Source organism: Babylonia areolata, chromosome 35, assembly GCF_041734735.1.
Source record: "Babylonia areolata isolate BAREFJ2019XMU chromosome 35, ASM4173473v1, whole genome shotgun sequence".
NCBI lineage: Eukaryota > Metazoa > Mollusca > Gastropoda > Neogastropoda > Buccinidae > Babylonia > Babylonia areolata.
In genome coordinates, this window is record NC_134910.1 from 17,628,352 (window position 1) to 17,655,348 (window position 26,997).

General features: G+C 41.5%; 1 protein-coding gene across 1 annotated transcript; it reads right to left on the reverse strand.

Annotated features, from left to right (window-relative positions):
- Positions 1-3,948: 3,948 nt before the first annotated feature.
- On the reverse strand, positions 3,949-26,815 carry LOC143277965 (uncharacterized). Its single transcript, XM_076582948.1, has 13 exons — positions 26,568-26,815; positions 23,667-23,828; positions 21,966-22,568; positions 20,759-20,965; positions 19,537-19,686; positions 13,304-13,398; positions 12,791-12,960; positions 11,559-11,762; positions 10,456-10,590; positions 9,313-9,448; positions 7,699-7,885; positions 5,193-5,299; positions 3,949-4,911 (listed from the first exon to the last, which is right to left on the reverse strand). The coding sequence occupies exons 1-13, from the start codon at positions 26,614-26,616 to the stop codon at positions 4,801-4,803; spliced, it is 2,316 nt and encodes a 771-aa protein (XP_076439063.1). The 5' UTR covers positions 26,617-26,815; the 3' UTR covers positions 3,949-4,800.
- Positions 26,816-26,997: the final 182 nt, after the last annotated feature.

A 26,997-nucleotide genomic window follows, 5' to 3' on the forward strand; every position in this document is an offset into this window, starting at 1 on the left:
GTGGAGAGGCTTGAAACATCAAACACCACTGTCAACATGGTGGAGAGAAACACCACTGTCAACATGATGGAGAGACTTGAAACACCAAACACCACTGTCAACATGGCTGAGAGAAACACCACTGTCAACATGGTGGAGAAACATGAAACACCACTGTCAACATGATGGAGAGAAACACCACTGTCAACATGAAGGAGAGACTTGAAACACCACTGTCAACATGGTGGAGAGAAACACCACTGTCAACAAGGTGGAGAGACTTGAAACACCACTGTCAACATGATGGAGAGAAACGCCACTGTCAACATGGTGGAGAGACTTGAAACACCACTGTCAACATGGTGGAGAGAAACACCACTGTCAACATGATGGAGAGACTTGAAACACCACTGTCAACATGATGGAGAGAAACACCACTGTCAACATGATGGAGAGACTTGAAACACCACTGTCAACATGGTGGAGAGAAACACCACTGTCAACAAGGTGGAGAGACTTGAAACACCACTGTCAACATGATGGAGAGAAACGCCACTGTCAACATGGTGGAGAGACTTGAAACACCACTGTCAACATGGTGGAGAGAAACACCACTGTCAACATGATGGAGAGACTTGAAACACCACTGTCAACATGATGGAGAGAAACACCACTGTCAACATGACGGTGAAACAAGTTTATCTACGCATGGTTTAACAGAAGACATGAAGAAGAGTGAATGAAGACATGCCACTGTGTTGAATGTCTCCAGTCATAGTCATGGATTGACACGCATCATTGTGTTAAATTGTCTCCAGTCATAGTCATGGATTGACACACGTCACTGTGTTAAAATGTCTCCAGTCATAGTCATGGATTGACACGTCATAGTGTTAAAATGTCTCCAGTCATAGTCATGGATTGACACACGTAACATTGTTAAATTGTCTCCAGTCATAGTCATGGATTGACACACGTCATAGTGTTAAAATATCTCTCCAGTCATAGTCATGGATTGACAGGTCATAGTGTTAAAATGTCTCCAGTCATAGTCATGGATTGACACGCATCATTGTGTTAAATTGTCTCCTGTCATACTCATGGATTGACATGCATCATGGTGTTAAAATGTCTCCAGTCATAGTGATGGATAGACGTACGTCTGCGTTAAAATGTCTCCAGTCATAGTAAGCAGGTTTCCCCCTGAAGTACGTTGAAAAAAAAAAAAGTGATGAATTGTGCTACCCGTCTTGTCTACAAGGCACACAGACATGACCGTATCTTTCCCCTCCTCACAGAACTGCACTGGCTGCCTGTTTCTTTCAGAATTCAATATAAGATTGCCACTATTTGTTATGATGTCATCTCAGGCTCTGCTCCTCCTTATCTTCAGGAACTCCTCCAGATCTATATTCCGTCTCGGTCTCTGTGTTCCTCCTGTGACACTCACATTTTTCACACACCAAGCAGGCGAAAGAAACTCCATGGGGAACGTGCTTTCTCTTTCATTGGACCCGTCATCTGGAACAAACTCCCTTATTCTGTCTGACACGCTGTCTTTGTCCTCATTCAAATCAGCTCTCAAAACTCACCTTTTTCAGTTGTTATCAGTTTTCTGGCCCTGTATGTCTGTCTGCGATTTTTGGTGGGTGGAGAGAGGAATGGGGCGGTATGAATGCATTGTATGTGTGTGTGTGTGTGACCTGTTTATTTTGTGATGTATATAGGCAAATGAATGTTATGAAGTGTATCTGCATCAATGTATGTATGTGTAATTGTGTTTGTAAGCGCTCAGGGCTCTCCGGAGATGGGACGTCTAAATATTCATTATTATTATTACTAATGGATTGACATGTGTCCTGTGTTAAAATGACTCCAGTCATAGTGATGGATTGACACACATCACTGTATTATCTCCAGTCATATTGATGGATTGACACACATCACTGTATTTGTATTTGTAGTTCTTTTTATCACAACAGATTTCTCTGTGTGAAATTCGGGCTGCTCTCCCCAGGGAGAGCGCGTCGCTACACTACAGCGCCACCCATTTTTTGGTATTTTTTCCTGCGTGCAGTTTTATTTGTTTTTCCTATCGAAGTGGATTTTTTTTACAGAATTTTGCCAGGAACAACCCTTTTGTTGCCGTGGGTTCTTTTACGTGCGCTAAGTGCATGCTGCACACGGAACCTCGGTTTATCGTCTCATCCGAATGACTAGCGTCCAGACCACCACTCAAGGTCTAATGGGGGGGGGGAGAAAATATCGGCGGCTGAGCTGTGATTTGAACCAGCGTGCTCAGATTCTCTCGCTTCCTTGGCGAACGCGTTACCTCTAGGCCATCACTCCACTGTGTTAAGATATCTCCAGTCATATTGATGGATTGACACACATCACTGTGTTAAGATATCTCCAGTCATAGTGATGGATTGACACACGTCACTGTGTTACGATATCTCCAGTTATATTGATGGATTGACACACATCACTGTGTTAAGATATCTCCAGTCATAGTGATGGATCGACACACATCATTGTGTTAAGATATCTCCAGTCATAGTGATGGATTGACACACATCATTGCGTTAAGATATCTCCAGTCATAGTGATGGATTGACACACATCATTGCGTTAAGATATCTCCAGTCATAGTGATGGATTGACACACATCATTGTTATCTCCAGTCATTCTATTGGATTGACACACATCATTGTGTTATCTCCAGTCATAGTGACGGATTGATGCACATCATTGTTATCTCCAGTCATTCTATTGGATTGACACACATCATTGTGTTATCTCCAGTCATAGTGATGGATTGACACACATCATTGTGTTATCTCCAGTCATAGTGACGGATTGATGCACATCATTGTTATCTCCAGTCATTCTATTGGATTGACACACATCATTGTGTTATCTCCAGTCATAGTGATAGATTGACACACGTCATTGTGTTAAGATATCTCCAGTCATAGTGATAGATTGACACACATCATTGTGTTAAGGTATCTCCAGTCATATTGATGGATTGACACACGTCATTGTGTTAAGATATCTCCAGTCATATTGATGGATTGACACACATCACTGTGTTAAGATTTCTCCAGTCATCGCGATGGATTGACCCACATCATTGTGTTAAGATATCTCCGGTCATATTGATGGATTGACACACATCATTGTGTTACGATATCTCCAGTCATAGTGATGGATTGACACACATCATTGCGTTAAGATATCTCCGGTCATATTGATGGATTGACACACATCACTGTGTTAAGATATCTCCAGTCATAGTGATGGATTGACACACGTCATTGTGTTAAGATATCTCCAGTCATAGTGATGGATTGACACACATCATTGTGTTGAGGTATCTCCAGTCATAGTGACAGATTGATGCACATCGTTGTGCTGATGTCTGAGGTCCTGTCTGCAGCATGAAACTTAGTGCACTTAAAAAGAACCCACAGCAACAAAAAAGGGTTGTTCCTGGCAAAATTCTGTAGAAAAAAAGTAATACGACACAATACAATAAAATACAAATTTGACAAACAAACATGCACATTTTCACATGCTCAACATACAAGGAAATCTAAGAGTTGGATATATAGGCTATTCAAGTCAACGCAAGCTTTCTTTTCTTTAAATTTATTGAAATATTAACCCTTTCTCTGCATTTACACACACTATAAACATATACATATACAAACATACTCATCTTCACGCATTCATCTAACATCACTCCATGTGAACAGATGTTTAATCTAAGAACACACTTCTTCACACACACACTCATATACACATTTGTTCGGTGAATGTAGACTTTTACATGCTCACAAAGAGAGAAAGACAAAAAATGATATTATGGTTTGTAGATTTTTTCTCTCTTATCCTGAAACATTCCATTCAGCACACAAAGAAAACACTCCAGTGCAACTTTCACTCAGTACAAAAGACAGCACCAGTGTTCTCTCATTTAATGGACCATCACTGGCATAACAGCATCAGCAAAATTATAAATACTTGCTTTACACACAAACATGCACAGTAAACCTCTCTCCATGGCAACATGTATTTGACTCCAAGAGATGGGGATACCCACACATCTCTTCAACAAATTTCAGGTCATAAAAGGCTTGTCATAACAACAATCAGTTACTAAGGCCATTACATGAGCTGAAATTTGCAAAATCTTTGCTGGTTTCGCCTCTTTGCCTTCTGTTTCTTCAGTTTGTATTGTTCTTGGAAAGGTGGGAAGGATGGATGATAAGGAGGGGGCAGGTGGGGTGGTGGTGAGGGGGGGTTACATGAATGGAGGAGAGAGAATGAGAATGACAAATGTATTGAGGATAAAATGGACAAGCTGAAAGCTTCTTATCACCTTGTCCTCACCAAACAAAAACAAAACAGAACATAAAACGAGAGAGAAAGAAAAAGATAGGGTGAGAAGTGACATTAGTGAGAAGAAAGGGAATTTCTGAAAAGCACAGAAGCATAAAGAGTAAAAATCTGAACATTTACATTTTAAAAGCACTGAACATAAATATGTACATCAACAATACAATTTCCTTCTACACACTGCTTTCTCTCCACCAACCTCCAGCCAAACCCATACAAAAAAAAACACAAAAAAAACAACAATCACAAGACAATTGGCTTTCAGTGGAACCAGATACATCACGGAGAAAGGTACTGATATTAAAACCATTTCTTCACACCATGACATTACTCACTTGTTGACCTCTCCCTTACCCCCCCCCCCCACCCCCACCCCACCCCACCCCACCCACACACATGCTCACTTTCTCTCCAAACTAGTCACTGCCACTCCCACTTCCCCCCTCCCCACCCCCCTCATTGTCGTCGTCACTCTCCACCACCTTGGCCGCCTTCTTCTTCTTTGGCGTCTCTGTGTCTGAGTCCTCCTGGAAAACAAAGATAATATCAGTATATGATACATTCTTGAAATATTGATCTTGTCCCTAAGAACCTGAAGGCTCAAAGCATACTGCAATAAGACATGTCAAAACGAGCACATTACAATAAAATATATAAATTAAATTTTGCCTGTCAGGCAACAAGGTGACAGAGACTTTTCAAACCAGATCCTGACACATTTGCACCCTTATAAACGCGTCATGCTGCATCTCAGTTCTGCAAACTAACGTACCCACACAACCAATGACACATATGCTGCTGTACTTACGTCATCGCTGTCTTCCAGACGTTTGGCTTTGGTCAGCCGCTTGGCTCGACTCTCGTCCAGGTTGCTTCCTTCACTGGCGTCACTCTCAGAAGAGTAGATGGGTCGCTCTGTTGGATGGAAGGCTTAGCATTTTCAGATTATCTTTCAATCTATAATCTCTTGGCTGTTGCACCTGTCACTAAGTTCTATGCAGTCTTTTCATTTCTTTCTTAAAACTGTTGTTTTTCAGTCTGTCCCATGGATTCGCCAGTTCAGTTTAAAAGGTCTATCAAAACACATCTCTTCCTTTCTGACTTCTGTCTTATTGCTATTGTGCTTCTTGAATTTCTGCTAGATGTGTGTGTGTGTGTGTGTGTGTGTATGTGTGTGCGCACGCGTGCATATGCATGCTTATGCGTGGTATATTGTACTTGAATACTTAAGTGCACTGTCAAAGCCGTACTTATACAAAAAACATCATCAACAACATGCTAAATCCCCTTGAAAACACCAGCAAACAATGTACAGGCTTAGGCAAGCAAGCTAAAAGCTCACAGCAAGAACACAACTGGCAGAAAGCAAAACTGAATGTGTCCACTGTAGTATGGAAAAATCGTACACTGTGAAAAAGAAGCATCTAGGTGTTACCGGAGATTAGAAAAGAGAGATAAACCACTCGCGGCAGGCCCCTTCTTACTGTCTATAACAGTGCTGAAGCCGTTTTGGGGCACACACGCAGTGCGGAAGGGTGGGGGTAAATCACCCTCTCCTTCCCCACCTGAAGGAAACTGGTCGGTTCGACGGTTCAGCTGCAGTAAAGCGAAAGTTAAGTTACGCCTGGAATTTCGCACGTGTAGTAAGATTCGCTGTATACAATGAAAACCGATTCATTTTTGCTTTGGTTTTTAGCACGTTTGCATCTGCTTGAATGTAGATAATATAAAAAGAAAATAAAGCAGCTCCCCCCACCACCAACTCCCCCCCCTCCCCCAGCGCAATGTTGCACATGAGAGAGACAGTTATAAATTATTGAACTGCGTTTTCGTAACGCTACTTTTTCTTCACACTTTCTGGTTTACATCACCATTTCTTCAAAAAAAAAAAAAAAAAAAAAAAAATCAAAACATAAAACACATATTCAGCTCTGTCTCTCTTCTAACATCTGTCTATACATACATACATAATTTCATATAGATCTATCAGTATGTAAATCTAAATCTATCTATATGTACATAATCATATATATAATTCATATATATACGAACGCTTCATGTTGCCTGAGCAGACCGTTGTATTGTGCTCTATCTCTCTCTCTAAGTCTCTGTCTCTGTCTCTCTCTCTTGGGAGTTTTACATGGCTGTTAAAAGCATCTACGATTCTGTACTTGTATGTGTTCGTGACAAAGGTATTTATTCAGACTTTTTTCAGTGTCCAAGAAGGGTTAAACAAGGTTGTATGCCAAGCACACAGCTGTTTTCCTTTTTCATCGGTGAATTGGCAGTGGAGTTATCAAAGAAGGGGAGACATGGAATACAAATGATACCTGGCGCAACAGATTTGGTCTTAATGCTATTTGCTGATGATGTTGTTCTCTCGTCTGACACACCCATAGGGTTACAAAATCAATTAAATGCCCTTAAGCAAGAAACAGACAGACTACAACAAACAGTGAATCTCGTTAAGACCAATATTATAGTTTTCCGCAATGGAGGTCATCTTTCGACTCGTGAAAAATGGTGCTGCGGTGATAGGGAAATAAAAGTAACCAATACATATAAATATTTTGGAATGTTATTCACAACAAAATTGAGTTTGACATCTGCGTGGGATGAAGCAAACAGAAAAGGGAAAAAAGGTGTAATCCAAATTATAAAATCACTCAGGAGACTGTGTTCGACTGACGCTTTCCTTTCGTTTGGGCGGGGCCAAGGCAGCTCATGAATAATGAATGCGTGCCGCGGCGCAGGCTGCCTGGCTTCAGCAATTTCTGCAAGTGGTTTATCTCTCTTTTCTAATCTCCGGTGTTACACAGATGAATCAATACTAGTGGTACAAAGTACAATGTTGCACCAGCTGCTGTGGCAAAGTGCACTCAGCTGTTGTAGGGCTAGTCACAGAAACTGCAGTGCACCTGCACTGATGGAGTATAAAGTATAAAGCAGATTGACACACACACACTTCCCAGGCAAGCAGCTCATGACATTTACAAAGGAACTTATGTCACTAAAATATATATAAAATGGGAAAATATCATGTGTTTTGTGTTCTTTATTCCTTTACCTTTCAGAAAATATATACTTTTATGGGTCTTTCTCCAATAACAAAGAACACAGAATTTTTTGAAAATTTATACCCGTTTTTTGTGAAAAAACCCTGGCAAATAAATTTCACTTAAATCTTATTTTCCTGGCAGCGAAAGGGTTAAATATCATACATAAATATACAACACAAACACAACCTGTTCTGTGTGTGTTGCTATGTGACTGAACAACCACAATATTATCTAACACGACACACCACCACTCACTGTCGCGTTTCTCTTTGTAGTTCCTCTTGATGGCGGAGATGGAGGTGAGGCCATCCTCCTCCTCCTCCTCCTCCTCGTACCCCCCATCCAGGTAAGAGGAGCTCAGCCCTCGGTGCTGAGCCCGCTCCTTCAGCCGGCGCTTCTGGTTGTCACGACGAATCGATGCCCGCAGTCGCTCTTCTTCTTTCTGAAAGAGATGTGATGGGTGATTAGGAAATCTTCATCTTTCTTTTTCTCTTCTCTGTTTGTGTATGTAAAACATTAAGCTGACCACGAATGGGCCATTTCAGGGCTGATGCATGAGAATGTGTTTGTGTTTTATGATGGCATAGCTGTTATACACACATTGGACAGAGAGGGTTGTATCCCCCCCCCACCCCCCCCACCCAAAAAAAGCCAAAAATATTCATTTACCTATACACAGTTTTTGAGTAATGACAGCATAACTACAACATACATACATTTGACATTAAGGGGGAGAAGTGGACTGACACAAAGGGGGAGAAGTGGACTGACACAAAGGGGGAGAAGTAGACTGACATTAAGGGGGAGAAGTGCACTGACACAAAGGGGGGGAAGTGGACTGACACAAAGGGGGAGAAGTGGACTGACATTAAGGGGGAGAAGTAGTAAGGGGGAGTAGTGGACTGATATAAAGGGGGAGAAGTGGACTGACATAAAGGGGGAGTAGTGGACTGACATAAAGGGGAGTGGACTGACATAAAGGGGGAGTAGTGGACTGACATAAAGGGGGAGAAGTAGACAGATTGACATAATGGGGGAGAAGCAGACTGACACAAAGGGGGAGAAGTAGACAGACTGACACAAAGGGGGAGAAGTAGACTGACATTAAGGGGGAGAAGTGGACTGACATAAAGGGGGAGAAGTGCACTGACACAAAGGGGGAGAAGTGCACTGACACAGAGGGGGAGAAGTGGACTGACATTGAGGGAGAAGTAGACTGACATAAAGAGGGAGAAGTGGACTGACACAAAGGGGGAGAAGTGGACTGACATTAAGGGGAAGAAGTAGACTGACATTAAGGGGGAGAAGTGGACTGACATAAAGGGGGAGAAGTGGACTGACATTAAGGGGGAGAAGTAGACTGACATAAAGGGGGAGAAGTAGACAGACTGACACAAAGGGGGAGAAGTAGACTGATTGACATAATGGGGGAGAAGCAGACTGACACAAAGGGGGAGAAGTGGACTGACACAAAGGGGGAGAAGTGGACTGACACAAAGGGGGAGTAGTGGACTGACACAAAGGGGGAGTAGTGGACTGACATAAAGGGGGAGAAGTGGACTGACATAAAGGGGGAGAAGTGGACTGACACAAAGGGGGAGAAGTGCACTGACACAAAGGGGGAGAAGTAGACTGACATAAAGGGGGAGAAGTGGACTGACATTAAGGGGGAGAAGTGGACTGACACAAAGGGGGAGAAGTGGACTGACACAAAGGGAGAGAAGTGGACTGACATTAAGGGGGAGAAGTAGACTGACATAAAGGGGGAGAAGTGGACATAAAGGGGGAGAAGTGCATTGACACAAAGGGGGAGAAGTGGACTGACACAAAGGGAGAGAAGTAGACTGACACAAAGGAGGAGAATTGTACCTTGATCATTTCTGAGCGGTGAGCATCGGGATCAGAGCCATGGATGGGCAGCATCTTGACTTTCTGAGCCTTGGTGGATCGGTCAGCCAGGGACATGGTCATCTTACGGTGAGTAAATGAGTCAGTGGAGTGAGGCCTGCCACACACCGATTTTCATAATCAAATCACTTTTTTTTTAAGACAGGACATTCAAATAAATATACATACTTCTAAAGAAAAAAACCCACAAATAATCTTGAGAAGCCATTCACTCCTCCACATGTTTTTGACATCAGTGACAACTTTTCTTGCTTCTATTTTACTGATGATGAAATACATTCTGGAGGCAGTCATGAAACTACAGAGTATTGTGCAGTACAAGACTGAAAGCTGAAGTGCATGTCTTTATACTATAACATAGTAAAAAAAAAAAAAAAAAAAAATACACACACACACACAAATTGCAAAATTGCTAATACAGAAAGGAACTAAACTGCATGTCTTAATACTGAAAGAAAGTAAAGTAAAAGGGAAAATTGCCAAAATGCCAATGATGAAATCCATAATATACAAATCCAATCCCAATAATGCATAAAAACAAACAAGAAAACAAACACAGGTGACAAAAGTGACAGGGGACTGGTGGGGACAGGAGGCATAAAAGGAAAGATAGGCTCAACGCTCAGCTTAGATCACAGATTGACATAAACTTAGTCGGGCTAAAGCAAAGTGACAACTGTATGATCAATGGTTTCTCCACTGCTATTCAATTCAATTCAAAATACTTTGTCTGCTTCAACTAAATCAGAAAATTCTCTTTAGACTCACTTAAAGTAAAATACCTGCCAGCAATAAAAAAAAAAAAAAGAAAAAAAAAAGGGGAATTAATTTACAGCTTAATCTTTTGTGAAGGACTTCCGACACTCAAACTATGAAACAATATTGCACTCGGTCTTAAGGCTGCAGCCTTGGGGGTTGTTGGCCCTTGGGGATCATCCCAAAGCCGATTGTCCTAAAGTCCTTTAGGCTGAGAGAATGGGGATGTAACTGGGGCAAGATACTCTGCACTATTAATCAATTTCTAGCCTGGATAGTCAGGATAGCAGTTGCCCCCTCTGCTGTTCTGATGGTTATAGTCAGATATGACTGACTATCATACAATACCTGAAAGTGAGTTTGGACTTGAAGATGGACTGTCCCATGAGCCCAGTGCCCTGGCGGATGAACAAGTGGTTGAAGCTGCCCTGTAGCGGTGTGGAGTACACGTCAAACACCTCTTCTCCCAGATGCAGTGACATGCTGCACACAGGAAGGTTCCTCAGGTAGGATGGCGGGTTCTTGTATTTAGTTATTTATGTGTGTTCGTTCGTTCTTTTGTTTAACGTCTTTTCACTGTAAGTAATATTAGACGAGGGTAGAAAAAAAATCGAGGGGGTGGAGGGGGTGGGGAAATTACTGTGTACGCATGCGAGTAAGTGAAAGTGTGTGTGTGTGTGTGTGTGTGCGTGCGTGCGTGCGTGTGTGTGTGAGTGTGTGTGTGTGTGTGTGTGTGTGAGTGTGAGTGTGTGTGTGTGTGTGTGTGTGTGTGTGTGTGTGTGAGTGTGTGTGTGTGTGTGTGTGTGTGTGTGTGTGTGTGTGTGTGTGTGTGTGTGTGTGTGTGTGTGCATGTGCGTGTGGTGTATGTGCTCATATTCAACTCTTATCTACCAATGTACCAAACAAGCACATGAACTCAAATTACAAATGATAAACTGACTGTTTTTAACCAAAAAGAAAAAACAACCAAAAAACACCACTGAAAACTGAAATACAGTTGGGGATATACAAACAACACAATTTTTAAAGTCATATAGCAGATATGTATTGATTATTCCTTCTTGTTCCCATGTATATAGTGCACACTGTATACTGCTCATTGTTTGTACATGGCCTACAGCTGTTAGGTCAGGTACTTAAAATGTCCTGTTATAACATTATAATCATTGGGTTCCCATCAATGTGATCAAACAAAAGTCAGGTCTTTTTTCAAACCTCTTCCAGACCAGAATAAAAATTTTTCATACCAAACCAAAGCCTAGCGGAATATAAAACTCTTCTGCCAAACTGCTACCAAACGTGGTTGGCGGATATCTCAGTATACATGTTTCACATTTTTTCCTGTATTTTTCTAGACTTCCACGACTGTGATATAAAACAACAACAACACTACAACCATAACACCAGCAGCTGGAAACCTACTTGAAAAATTTAAAAAGAAGGAAACCTACCTGCCGTCAGACCACTTGACAATGCGGGCGTTACTTTCCCGAACAGGGACTCCAAATTCGTCCTTGACCTCATTGCCATCTTCGTCCTTGACAGCACGCCACCTGACTGTGTTTTCCACCCTCAGCTTGGTCCTCGCTCGCCCCTCCTCATCTAGCACCTCGTCCTCCTCAATTTCGTCTTCATAGGTCAGGGGGTCAAACGGCCTGCACACACACATGCATCGGTGGGAGCGACTGGTTTTAGTGATTCTAAAAAAGCTTATGGGCAGGGTCCAGGAGCTGCTTAAATGAAGTGTGTATCTTAATACTGAAACAAAGTAAAATAAATCGGGAAAAAAAACCTGAAATAAATTTGCCAATATGGAAATCTGTATAAGGAAATACTCCCACCCATGCATATATCATGTGTTGTGTGTATAGTATTGTATTGTATTGTATTGTATTGTATTGTATTGTACTGCATTGCGTTGCGTTGTGTTGTGTTGTGTTGTGTTACTTTTCTTGTTATTACAGATAATTTCTCTGTGTGAAATTCTAATTTTCTGGCGGCATGAGAGTTTGCTTTACTATCAAAATGGATTTTTTTCTACAGAATTTTGTCAGGGGCAATTCCTTACTTGCTAAGGGCTCTTTTATATGTGCAAAGTGCATGCTGCACATGTGACCTTGGTTTATCACCTCATCTGCACAGACAACACTCAAGGTAGAGTGAAGGGTCAGTAAAGATTCTGGTCCATACAGGAGGCTCCAACCCACACACACTTGCTTCCTAGACAGGCACATAATCACAGCACATGACTCCAGGGTCCATACAGGATTTAATGCAAAATAGTAAATCTTAACACCCCACAAGGACCAAACATCAAAAACTGTCACTTTAGGAACCAGGATGAAAGGTGTGGCATTTTGAATGGTCTTATGCTCCTTTCATGAATCGTACTCTGCTTTTCAACCATCAGACCAGTATATCAATGTCCACTGTGTCTATATCTTGGCATAAGAAAGCAAGGCTAAATCTTCTCCTTCCAACATTTAAACATTCCCCAACCAAAGTCAGTTACCCATTCACGCCTGAGTGGAGTGAGGAAAATGGGAGCACAGTGCCTTTTCTAAGACACAACACCACGCTGAAACAGAGCCTCCAACCCTGATCACTGGAGAACACCAGATCAGAAGTCCAGTGGCTAAATGTTTCCGCCATGGCTGCTGAGAAAGGTTTTACTGTTCCTTACCGTGTTTCCACACTGAGGAAGTTGGGCAGTTTGACGTAGTTCAGACTGCTGCCCAGGTCGGCCGTCATGCGTGGGATCTCCACCTCAATGCGGGTCTCTGGTGGGGGTTCCTCCGCCTCCTCCCCCTCTCCTCCTTCACCCTCCTCCCCATCCTCTATCAGGGGCATCGACTGAAACGGAATAAATGAGGTACAGTGCTGCTGGACTTTGTGTGTGTGTGTGTGTGTGTGTGTGTGTGTGTGTGTTTGTGTGTTTGTGCGCACGCACATGTGCGTGCATGTGTATGCAAGTGTGTATGTGTGTCTGCAAGTCTGTAAGTGTGTGTGTGTGTGTGTGTGTGTGTAGTGCGTGTGTGTGAGTGTAAGCATGTGCATGGAGTGTGTGTGTGTGTGTGTGTCTGTGTGGTGTGTAGTGTGGCACATGCATGTGTGTATGTGCGCGTGTGTTTGAGAGAATTAGAATTTGAAACTGAAATACCATAAATTAAGGTATTGACACAACAAACCGCAATACCTGTGACTGCTCTGCCTTTTCAGACTCCTCTCCTTCTTTCTTCTCTTCATCAGAACTGATGTCATCAGCATCGCCAAACAGATCCCCCATGGTGGCTGCACAAAACACCATGAAGTGATCTGAATAACATTTCACCAAAATACCAAAAAAAACATACCCAAATTACACTATTTTGACAGTGAATGTCTGTGCCAGAGTGTGTATACTGTATATGTGTGTGTGAAGTCACTGAGTCATTTTACTATGAAATATACAGAATATGCTGAATTATGTAAAAAAAAAAATATTTGCATATGTGTGTTAAGTCATATGAGATGAATTTGATTTTATCAATAATAGAATGTACAAAGTATGGTGAACTGCATAAACAAATACTTGCCCCCAAAAGTATGTTACTTGTTCAGCAACTTTTTTCTAACTTCACTATTTGCTGTTCACAAGCTGTTCATGTTGTTTGGTGAAGGATGTTGTAACACTCCATGCTTCAATATGATATGAATGAAGGTTTATTAAGACTTGAACAATGGGGACTTCCGGCCAGGTCTCCGATGTCGGCAGACCACGATCGTCAGTACTCCGTACATTTTTGCTAAAAAACTGTGAAAGTAATATACCTAAGACATCAGTTCAATGTTCACCAGCACAGTCTGTGAGTGAAGTATTGTGGTGTATATTGTGTTTATCTAAATAACATCTTCTGTGTGGAGAACGCGAAAGAAATCTCATAGGAAAGGAGTTTTTCAGTGCTTGGGCCATCATGGAGGCGGCAACGCCAGCCCCGCCAGTAGCTCCAGTTTATGTTACAGCGCATGCACTGCCAGACTATGAGTCGCTGCCTACAGTCTACGATGTATGTGTAGCTGCGGAAGCGGTTTGTGGGCGTGAGACAATCCGTGGTGCTCAGCGTGTACGTGGTCTGTGGCGGATTTATCCGAAAACTAATGAAACCAGAGACAAGCTCTTGTTGGAGGGGTTCTTGTTCAGGAGAGCACGTGTCTCTCTCCTGGACAAAAATCCTTTCGTTATTAGAGACCAGACTGATGAGAAACCAACCACCAAACTGTGGATAAACAATGTACCTCTCAGTGTGGACAACAAAGACATTGAAGCCGCACAGCAGAAACTAGGAGTGGAGATCAGATCCTCACTTCAAAATGAGCTAGCGAGGAACCTTGATGGACGGCTGACACGTTTTGAGACTGGCCGCAGGTTTGTGTTCATCTCTGTGCCGAGCACACCTCTGCGACCAGTCTTAAAACTTGGTGTGTTCATCGCGGCTCTCTATCACAAGGAGCAAAAACAAAAACTAATAAAATGTAGCAAGTGTCTACAGGACGGACATCTGGCAGCAAACTGTAAGGGAGAGGTGGTGTGCAGGGGATGTCTGCAACAAGGACACAAAATGTGTGACTGCCCCTCTGTTGTGCCCCCTGCTACAGAGGAGTAGGGAACAGCAGCAGAGCAGTCTGAAGAAACCGAACACAAGCAAGTGAGGAAATGCCCAGTGCTCAGGGCAACACCACACCAACACACCGTGTGCAGCCGCCAGCGCGCGCCAGCGATGCGGCAAAGAAAACCAGCCACGCGAAGCCTGCTCACGGCACAGCGAACAGCGCCGGAAAAAAGAGGGAAAGGAGCGAGTCTCCCCCAACCACAAGTCTCCCAGAAAACAAAAGGCCCACTGTCCTGACGCAGCCAGAACACAACGGAGAGGCAGAGGCGGAAAGCATGTCGGAGGAGGGGGGTAACACTTGACACGTGTTCTCTCCCAACCAGCCTGACCACTCCCTCGCAACCTTTGACTTTGATTAACGGACTTTTGATTAACGATTGACAATTATAAATTCCGCATCAGAAAGTTGAAAAATTGATACCAACTTTTCAAATATGAATAATGATATATGCATTGGTACTCTAAATGTTTGAGGGCTTAGAAATAACCTAAAAAGGAAAATAGTATTTTGACTTCCTCAAAAAACAAAAGTTAGACATTGCATGTTTGCAGGAAACATACGTGACAAATGATATATTGTCCCAAATTAATGCGCAGTGGTCTGGAAGTGTATTCTATAGCGTAGGTACTAATAGAAGAAATGGACTTGTAATTCTCATTTCCAGCCATAAACAGATTCATGCAGAACTCATCGAAGCAACAGAGAGAATATTGTTAATAAGAATTGTACACAACAACAAATCGACTATCAAAGCTAATTGCTACGCACCCAATACGACCGTTGACAAAATATCATTCATTAACCAACTCAGCAACTTGTTACATAAGCAAGATTACGACCACCTGTGGGTTCTGGGTGATTTTAACACAACAATACATACTCTAGATAACATAGCCGGCAAGCCTCACTCACAACGAGAAAAAGAAGCCCTTCTAGAAATAATATCCTCTTTTGACTTGGAAGGTATGTGGAGGTCTATGCATCCAGATGCCAAAAAATACACTTGGTCAAGATCTGCTCCTTTTACAGCTAGAAGAATTGATTATATTTTCAGCGACACTACCTCCATTACACTTGTGAAGAAAGCAGACATTGAATTATTCCCTCACTCAGACCTTGTGAAAGCGATATTTAGTCCAAACAAGTTTCAAAGAGGTCCAGGATATTGGAAATTTAACAACTCACTCCTGTCTCAGGAACGGTTTCTAGAAGAAACAAGCACACTTATAGATTCGCATTTTCACAATCTCAAGAAGGAAACCCACAAAAGACCTGGGAAATGTTTAAGGTTAGATACAAGTCATTTTGCATAAGCTATTCAAAAACCGCCAAAAATCGATCTCCCAATAAACACGCCAAAATCAAAATGCTAAATGAAATAGAACAAAAACTACATCAGAACATTCATGATAAAGATATGTTAATGAAAGCTGGGCAACTAAGAAAAGAAATAGAACTACAAGAATTAAACAAAGCAAGAGGTGCTCAGATCCTCTCAAGAGCCAAATGGATAGAAGGTGAAAAAAAAAACACAAAATATTTTCTCCGCCTTGAAAAGATCAAAGGAGCTGCGAACATTATAACATCTCTACGCATAGACGAAAACATGACAGACAATTCACAGAAAATATTGAACCAGATCCAGAAATTTTACACAAACCTATACAAGAAGGACATATCCATAGGAAGAGTAAGACATATAAAAGACCATTTCCTGAATAATGAAGATTATCCAGTACTTACAGAAGAAGAAAAAGACCAATGTGACAACGAAATAACTTTGGACGAGCTGACACTTGCCCTTACTAATTTAAACAAAGACTCTGCACCCGGTAGCGATGGCTTGACACCAGCATTCTACAAAATGTTCTGGGACAAATTAAAAATGCCATTCCATCGTTGTATTACAGATGCACTTAAGAAAGGAGAACTACCTTCTTCAATGAAAAAAGGAATCATAACTGTAATACACAAAGGCAATGACTTGGACAGAAATAACCTCGCAAATCATAGACCAATTACTCTTACAAACACAGACTACAAGATATTTATGAAAGCGCTGGCCATGAGACTCCAAAATGTAATCAAATCAGTTGTAAATGAAGATCAAGTAGGATTCATAAAAGGTAGAAACATCGCAGTCCATTTGAGATTTTTCGATGATCTCACAAAATACCTGAACACAACCAATCAACCAGGGACTCTCATTGCCCTTGATTTCTCCAAGGCTTTTGATACATTATCAAAAAAATGTATCATCGAAGCCTTAGATATTTTTAACTTTGGCCCAAAGTTCACAAATTGTGTTTCGACCATAATGAACAAGACACTAAGCTGTGTTCATAATGGTGGATGGTTGTCTGATTGGTTTCTAACAGAAGGAGGGATCAGATAGGGATGCCCCCTCAGCCCTCTTCTTTTTGTACTTGCAGTAGAAATACTGGCGATTCGAATTAGAAGCAATAAAGATATTCAAGGGATTGACCTAACTCCGCTCGATGATGTGTGCAACCATAGCAACAACTCTAAAATAAAACAGTTTGCAGATGATACAACATTGACCCTTAAAGGTAAACAAGATATTCAAATTGCTACAGATATTGTAACACAGTTCGAGGAATATTCAGGTCTGAAGTTAAATAAAAATAAATCTGAGGGCATGTGGCTAGGCTCAAGAAAACATGAAACAGGTGAAATAAATGGCATCCCCATGGGATCTGACAGACTGAAACTTCTGGGAATATATTTCTCAGCAGAAATGGAAATATCGGAAATCGAAGAAAACTGGAAATCCAGAGTTGAAAAAATAACTAAGGTGACAAAACAATGGGAACGCAGAAACCCCTCTCTATATGGTAAAGTAATTCTGGCAAAAACTTTTCTACTGTCACAATTCTCTCACGTCCTACAGGTAGCGTCTGTACCAGTTAAAGTTCTGAACACCATCAACACATTAATGTACAGATTTCTTTGGAAAAAAAAGTTTAATAATAAAAAAGCATTTGAAAAAATAAAAAGAGGCGTTCTCAGCCTCGACAAAGAAGATGGTGGTTTAAACATCATCAACATCAAACACCAGCAGCAAATGTTCTTGGTGAAATGGGCAGCCAGACTCATTAAAGAGACAAAATCTCACTGGAGCATTCTGGCGAGACACAACATGTCCCCCTTTCAAGATAGTCATAGCAGTTTCAAGTGTAATGTTTCACCCAAAGAAATTAAAAAACTGGAAAAAGTGCAGTCAGTCTTTTGGAGAGATGTAATAAAAATGGTGGCCATCTTTAACGAAGACAGACCGATAGAAAACATAAAAACAGAACCGTTATGGAATAACAGAAATATAAAATACAAAGGAAATGCGCTACACTTTCCCAAATGGAGTAAAGGCGGCATCCGTGTTGTGCAGGACCTTTGGCAGCACGGAAATATAATGATGCATGAAGAAATAGTGCGTAAATTAGGCGCTGACCCTGGCCTTCTTTTTGAATACAATGCCATAATAAACTCAATCCCACAAACATGGAAACTCCATCTAGCTAATGATGTCCACAACGATGAAAATCCAAACGACATTGCAACAAAAGAGGGGAACCTCAATACCTTGTCAAATAAGCAAATCAGGAAAACATTTGCCCGAAAACAAAACCATGAAATATGTGCAGCTCAGTTTTGGAAACGTAAGCTACACATCAATATAAGCGACTACTTCAATTTAGCACATGAATGTACAAAAGAATCACGACTGAGGTTACTTCACTTCAAATTCATACACAATATTTACCCAACGAATATTCTGCTTGCTAAAATGGGTGTAACGGACACAAATAGATGTAACTGGTGCCAAGAAACCGATTACATTGAACATGCCTTTTACTCCTACCCCAAACTTTCCTCCTTTTGGAAACATGTGAAACAACTCATTCTCACACGTTACGATACGCCGATTCCCATGGATAAAAAAGTAGCTCTGTTTGGTACTACAAAAATGGACATTCCAACTGATGAAAAACGAAAGGAAATCAATACGATATCGTTAATAGCAAAACTGTCCATCTCCAAATTTAAATACGGCAAGTGCAAAAATCTTGACCTTATCTTTGAATCAGAACTCAGCCTACGTAACCTATGATCAGTATCCGTTAAAATACCAGAACACTGAGTCAGGCCCACAAAAAGTCCTGAGGGTAGTATTCAGTGTGCACATACATATTATTGTACTTAGGTGCAGAGCTTGTGGAGAGGGAGGGGATTGAGTGAGTAAAGGAGTCACACAGAGAGAGTGAGAGGGTGTGTGTGTATGTATACCATGCTTCTCTTTCAGGGAATTGATTTTGCATGAAGCCATCATGTATGTGTAATATATGTTGCATGGTCTTGTAAGTGTTTGAACATGCCATTGGGAAGATGACAGATTAAAAACATGAGGGGGAAAAAAAAAGAAAAGAAAAGACAACAGAAAGGAGAAAAAAGATGATGGAAAAAAAGAGAGAACCTTCTAGGGATGCTGAAACTATCCTGCTCATTTGCAGAACTTTTAGGCATCCACTGCTGATTTTTCCTTAAAAAAAAAGAAAGAAAGAAGACCTGAACAAAGGAAAAGACATACTTTTTTGTCCTTCATCTTCTCTCTTGGGCTGTGACTCCCATGTTCACTTGTATACACTGTAGGCAAATTGCCACAGAAACCCCCCCCAAACCATTATACACAAAACAAACAAAAAAATGGCAGGATATGGGGGTAGCTAGGACACACAACAGTTCAAAAAACAATGTAAGTACCATCAATGTTCTCGTCATCGGACCCTTTCTCCTCCTGTTTCTCATTGTCGTCATTCTCATCATCGCTGAAGAGACGTCGTTTCTTCTTTCTCACAATGTCGCTTCCTGAGTCACTTCCGCTTCCACTGGCATGTCGCTTTCTGCTCTCTCCTGTAACCACCGAGATGTCTCCTGTAATCTCTGAGATGACAAGGGGACATGCTTGTGTGTGCGTGTGCGTGCATGTGAGTGTGAATGTGTGTGTGTGCGAGTGTGTGCATGTGGGAGTGTGTGCATGTGTGTGTGTGTGAGTATGTGTGCTTGTGCACATGTGTGTATGTGTGAATTTCAAGGCCTTGAAAAATGAGAGATTAAAAATTTGAAGTATTTTTCAGTGGAGTCAATGAATTAATTCTGAACCAACTCTAGGTCACTTTGTCTTTAAGTTGCCTTAAAATTTTTTTTTTTTTTAAATTAAAAAAAATCATAAAGCTTCTTGCCTAAAATGCATTGCTACAAGCATCAACATTTGAACTCATGTCTGCAGAACATATGTTCCTGAACTTAAAACCACCAGTCCCAAAGGGATCTCCCATTACGTTTTCTAATCCTGAAACCAAGAGCGCTTCTGAACTGCTTTCTTCGCTTTCTTCCTTTCTTCATGTAAGTGGGAGAGAATGTTTTTTGCAATGACTAAAAGTTTGTGGTCACGGCCCAGATGCTTTCAAACACCCCTTGTAGGATGCATGGGGCAAAAACTAAAAACAAATAAAATAGAATCACAAAGCGTCAAAATATTAGCTGCCACGGCGAAGTGGTTAGCATTGTGAACTGATGTCTGGGAGACGCAGTTCAAGCCCCATCAGAAGCTTTTTTTTGTCCTGTGGCTGGCTCCTAGTCCTACCCAGTGTTAAGTGTACTATGGGTTTAAATGGGAAGACTGGGACCACACAGCTAAGACTCTAAGAGTCATCCACTTTATGGATGCAGCTTTCTGACTAATGCAGGTGTCTGTATCTCTTAGCCTGGTTGACGCTGGAATATATCATGAGTACAGGCTTATCAAGTAGTCCCAAACCTAAATGGAACCCATGTAGCAACATCTACACCACCCCCATCATCATTTGACAGAAACTTACAAAACAAAATGTCCAAAATTCTAGGGAGGGATAAAAAAGGTCAAAAACCCAAAAGGAAATCTGTATACTACAAAAGTACTCCCATCCACAATGTCTTCACATACCTTCTTCATCACTTCCTTCCTTCTCTTCGTCGTCACTGACTGCAGGTTTCTGTGGTGATGGGGAGCGGCTGCCCCCAGAGGCAGAGCTCCTGTGACTGTGGGTGGGGCTGTGGGCAGGGCTGTGGGCGGGGCTATGGGCAGGACTGTGGGTGGGGCTGTGGGCGGGGCTGTGTGCAGGACTGTGGGCAGGGCTACTCTTCCGACTGCCTGTTTCACAGCGATTGACAGTCTGACTGTTCAGTCATGTCTCCACAAATGCAGGCTGATTCTTAAATCAGTTAAAAAAAAACCCAAAATCACCAAAACCCTCATACACAAAAAGTACATAAACTATAAACAAACAAAAAAAGATACTTCCTTTCTGTAAAAAAAAAAAAAAAAAAAAAGGCATCAGGTGGCATAGTACACTGTGTCTTACATGTGCTGATTCAGAACAAGCACTAATGAACACAACCAAAGTAACTTAACAGCAGTGCAGGGTCTCCTCTGGTGTGTGGCCTCCTAGTGATTAGACTGTCAGTACTTAGACTGCGGCAATTAAAAATGGGTGTGGTTATGTATAAAGGACTTGGAATGAGTGGTGTGGGAATAATGTCACTGAAACTAATACATAATGGGACATAAAAATGCAACCAAAAAATTGGGATGTATCCAGATAAGTATAAATATACAGATATCCACAACACTTTCAGTCCTATTTCCTTTCCATCTACACACAGTCTGTAGCTGCAATCCATCAATAAAACAGCAGTGACATTGCAGATGTTCTTCTGTCCATTACATGGCTTGCATTGCAGACTGGAGTGACAGCACACCATGTATTGATCAGTGGATTCACAAACTAAAGGGATAAGGGGAAGGAAAGATCCAAAAACCTTAACCATTTACATGCCTGTCTCCTCAAAGAGTTATTTGCTGTAGCTTCGTGATTTCTGTAAAATGTGTAACAGAACAGTAAGAAAATAACCCGAATGAATAACAAAAGTTGATATGTAGTTTCTTTCACGCCACGATTATGTTAATAAGACGTAATTGTTGCTCCATGCACTGATCTTCTTTCATGCTTTACTTAAGTCATCAACAAGACAGGGAAATTAAAAAAAAGAATAAAAACAAAATAACGGAAAATTATCAAAAACAAAAAAAAACCCACAACCCCAAACAAAAAAAACAACAACAACACAATAACACATGGCTGTCTCCTTACCTGCTTCGCTACCCCTTTCACTTCCATGGGCACTTCCAGTCGGACTTCCTGGAGGACTCCCGACCAGAGCTGGACTTCCTGGTGGGCTTCCTTTCTCACTTCCCTCATGTGCAGGACTTCCATGGCTACTGGCTTTCCCAGTGCTGCCCGCTGGACTCCCTAGTGGACTTCCCCTCTCACTGTCGGAGTGGGCGGGGCTTGCAGGTGGACTTCCCTTCTGGCTGCCGCCGACAGGGCTGGCCACAGGGGACTGAATGTCGCTCCTGCTGGCTGCACTCTCTGCTGGACTGGCTGGAGGGCTTTCCCTGGCGCTACCCGGACTGGCAGGAGGACTGCCCTGTGTGCTGCCTAGGGTGCTGCCCTCTGCGTCACTGGGCGGGGCGGGACTACCTTGTGCGCTCCCCCCTTCGCTACCATGAGGGCTCCCTGCAGGGCTCCCATGGGCACTCTCCTCATCACTGCCCTTAGGGGCAGGGCTTGTGGGGCTGGCTGGTGGGCTTTCTATGGGACTGCCGACCGGGCTTTGGTTGTCCTCACTGTCTTCTCTGGGACTGCCCTGTGGACTTGCTGCTGGGCTTTCATGGTCACTGCCTCTGGGGCTTCCTGAAAAAAGAAAAAGAAAACAAAAGTAGGGAAAAGTTACAACAAAAGTGGCAGGATATCACTCTGCCACTTCTGTCCTTTTTGTTAGCTGAGTTAATTCTTTCAAGCCCTATAAGTGTTTGCAACTAATGCTTAGAGTGAAACCTAAACTGGCTAAAGATTGATTATCATCATCATAATTACCATTCTGGTGCACTTATATTCAGCTCTTTGATTCACTTGTCTATTAAAAAAAGTCAGTCTGTGTAATAACCCAGGGAGAGGTCAGAGCGCTTCGCTCTGTGGAGAGTGCCACCTTTTTTTCTTTTTCCCTGCCTGCAATTTTGTTTTCCTATCGAAGTGGATTTTTCTACAGAATTATCCCAGGGACAATCCTTTTGTTGCTCTGGGTTCTGTTTCATGTGCTGAACGCATGCTGCACATGGGACCTCCGTTTATTGTCTCAATAGAATGACTAGCATCCAGACCACCACTCAAGGTCAAGTGGAGGGGGAAAAATACTGGCGAATATGGGATTCAAATCAATGCACTCAGATTCCAAATTCAAATTTCAATCCCACTTTTGCGTATTCATTTTTGGTTTATAATATTCAATAAAGAACACATTTCTAATGGTAATTTTTCCCCTGTTGTTGCTCTCATTTTCTAGAATTTTGATTGAAAACACCGTCCTTTAGTCTTTACTGCATTCAACATCCAGTCTTTTTTCTTTCAGTCTCTTTCTTTATCTACTTAAAAAAAAAATATAAAAAAAATCCAAAATTGAGAACTGAAATGTAGCATGTACTTGCAAATTTATTGTGAAATATTCATGCTTGTCCAGTCGGAGAGAATATTGGGGGTAGGGTGTGGTGGTGGTGGATTGAGGATGATCTGAATATTAATTGAAAAAAAGGTGGTGTTCACAATGTTAATCTCTGTCTGCAGAGGCAGTGTTGAGTTTTCCTTCGTACAATACGGTTAACCATGATCTCAAATTTCACATGTATAGAGAATAAACAACAACAAAACATCAACAAAAGAACAATAACAACAACAAAATCTCCCAACCAAACAAAACAACAAGAAACACAAGGAAACAACTGTAGGGTTCCTGACCAGGAGAGGCCGATGCGCTGTGAGCCTGAGGAGAGCTTGGTGGGGACCCGGAATGCACACTCCCTGCCTCTGACCCTGATGCTGAATGAGCTGGAGAGCCAGCCGGAGAGCCAGCTGGAGAGCCAGACTCTTGTGACTGTGGCCCTTTCCTAGACCCTTGACCTGAAAATAAAACCATGATGCTGTTGCAGGCCTTCTGATAATGTATATAAATGTATTGCTCTGCTGTCTAAATTTGTCTCATTACAACGGTTTTCATATTTCCAATTCTACATAATCATAAACAGCAAAGAAAGGGAACAACTTCTACAGTATGAGTATTTCCACTTGTCCTCAAATAATAGGGAAAAAAACATATATTTTCAATGTTTTTTCCACATTAATTAATATGACACGAAAATTGCAAAGGCTGTATACTCCCTAGGGTTCAATGGGTTAAACTTAAAAATGTTATTTGGCATAAGAAGGTGGGGCCATTTTCTCTCCCCTTTGCCATTTTATCTTCCCCAATGGTCAGACACACAAGAGCCATTTCATTTTCAGGGTTGACCACCCATCAGTTCTTAACACCAGGCAAAGATAAGCCAAAATAGTGTTAAATGGACACAAACTGCCTTCATGTTTATCAAACAGGTCCATGGAAATGCTCAACAGAATTCAAGGACAAACACGTAAAAAGTGGGACCGTACTATCCAAGCTTCAGTCTGATGCTAGCACTGTCTGTTCTTGACCCAGAAATGTAGGTGATTATACCAATAACTTTGAAGAATGTATGCTAATTCTGTGTATTTCATCCACATTACATGTGAAGCAGATTTAGTTAGATAACTTAGAATGTGCTGCATTAGGGTGACCATTTGAGGGCAGTTTGGGACCACCAATAAATTGAATAATTATTGTAAAAGAAACCCTAGGGTCACCAAAATTAGTAACATTAGAAGCCCTGTCGCCTGTGTTATCATATGAGCAGAACCCAGACTTGTGGTGTGTTGGGTCACATTACCTGTGACCAGTGTCTATAGAGGGTCACTCTATCGCTGCACATTCTAATCTTATTTCCATTACTAGACACAAACAACTGCATTGTGTATCTTCTAGTTCTACACTTCTAGTCATAGTCACCTAGGTTTCCAGGCCAACAAGTGGTGAAGGGAAAAATCTCTTTTTCGTAACAGATGATCCAAGCATCAGACTACAGCTCCCAAACATAGGATTTTCATTCTATGTATGAGTTTAATCTTGAAAATTTGAAAACATCCCTGAAATATGCAGTGCATCCATACCATTTTCAAAGTGTCAGGGACACATTTTCAGAAGCCGTTTCTTTTTTTGTTTCAATTAATAACAAACCATTAAATGCCACAAACATTTCTTTTACTTATAATTAATAAAAAAGTTAAAACCATTGTTGAGATCTGGTCTTTAATCATTATATATACAGATCCAATTTTGAGAAAAGACAGAGAAAAATACTAAATTCTAAACAAGAAACAAGTCATGAAATACTGTTAGTGTTATTCTCAGTACTTAAAGGCAGATATTTCAAAAGCTGCTTACATACACAAGTGCTGCAAATCAGGAAGTCTACAGGTAAATAAGACATGTGCAGAAAAATAAAGTCAGAACCCTCCCCCACTTTCCCCCAAAGGAGACTCAAGTTCATTCACATGCCCCGCCCCCCCTTTCTTTTTTAAAGAGGGATTTCATGTGACATGCACACACTGTGTACATATGCTTGTCAATATATATATATGTCACTGTGTGTGTTAATATATATATATATATATATGTGTGTGTGTGTGTGTGTGTGTGTGTGTGTGAGTGTCACTGTGTGTATACGTTTGTGTGTGTGAGACAGTGAAAGGTACTGTGTGTGCACGTGCCTGCATGAAAACTGCATTCCATAAATAAGATACTTATTTTTGTGCAGCCATTGTAATCCTCTGTTGCTTGATGTGGGGTGTAGGCAGTTTTATTACAAGTATTATTTCTAGGCCGGTGCTGGGAATCGATCCTTGATCAATGTGCAGCAAACAGCTCAACGTCTGTCTTGAATAATCAATGGATCTGATGTCTAGTTTAATGGAAGTTCAATGAAGTCCCGGTTTTGCAGGGAAATGCGGGCCTTTCTTGATAATTGAGTTTGCTTTCCCTGCTGTCCAGCATGAACTTTTCACTGATGGCTAAGGGAACAGGTCCCTACAGAAAAGTTAAACCAGGAATTAAACTCTTGACCCACTGACTGGCCACCCTCAACACCTCCTTCTGACTCCATATTTGCAAAACTCCAACTGTTTTGTTAACTACCGATAAACTCCCCAAATTACCTGATGTTACGATTACCGATACAAATACTACTCAGTATGAGTATGTAAATAAATTGTAATGATCAATAATAAATTCTTAAACTTGAACCTGAACTTGAACTGTACGATGTTTGAGGTCCAAAGACCTGTTCATCGCTCCGTGTGGGTCATCGGTTGTGCACACTAAACTTTGCATGCGTGGCTTATTGGCAAGACGGATTGTACTTGTCTGGCTTGTTCTTCCAGTAGACATCCAGTCTGTTCTTAAAGGCATTTTTGCAATGTGTCTATAAATGTGAGACTGTTTAAATCATAAGATGCTAACTGCCGAGTATCATCCGTGCACAAAAGAAGGGAGAAGATCTGAGAAGCGAAAGGAAGACGACGGGAGTCACAGAGAGAGAGAGACCAAGGCGAGGGAAATAAAACTGAAACTGGACCTGGCAAACATGTGTTATGGACTCAAATGATTCCTGTTCCTACTATCTAATGTGGCTAAGCCAAGAACTGATTTTGGAGGAAAGCATGTTCTTCTCCCAAGCTTCTATACACATGATTAACATTCCTCGAACATTACAAAAAAAAAAAACATACCGTCATCACTCTCCGCATCACTTCCAAACAAATCTTCAATGTCCGCCATTTTGATGAGCTATCTCGTTTCACGCTGACACTGCCGGCGAGAAAATTGACAATAAAATTTAAAAACAAAATTAAGAGCAAGCAGCACAGAAATTAAAACTAAGCGAGCCGTATCAAGTTGGCTATCCAATCTGATTAAACATTCACATCTGTCATATTTTAAAAATGAATTCCACGTGACGAAAACAAACCAACGTGCAAATCTCTAATAATATCTGTCAAGAGTTCTCTCGAGGTTGCCGTGTCAAGAGGTCACATCCTGATTGGAAAGGAAATTTGGAAATAAATGAAAAATCAAAAGTCCTTGCTGAACGGAAAACAATAGACATTACAAACACACAGAAAAAACCCATTCTATAGAATTATTATACTGAATATAGGA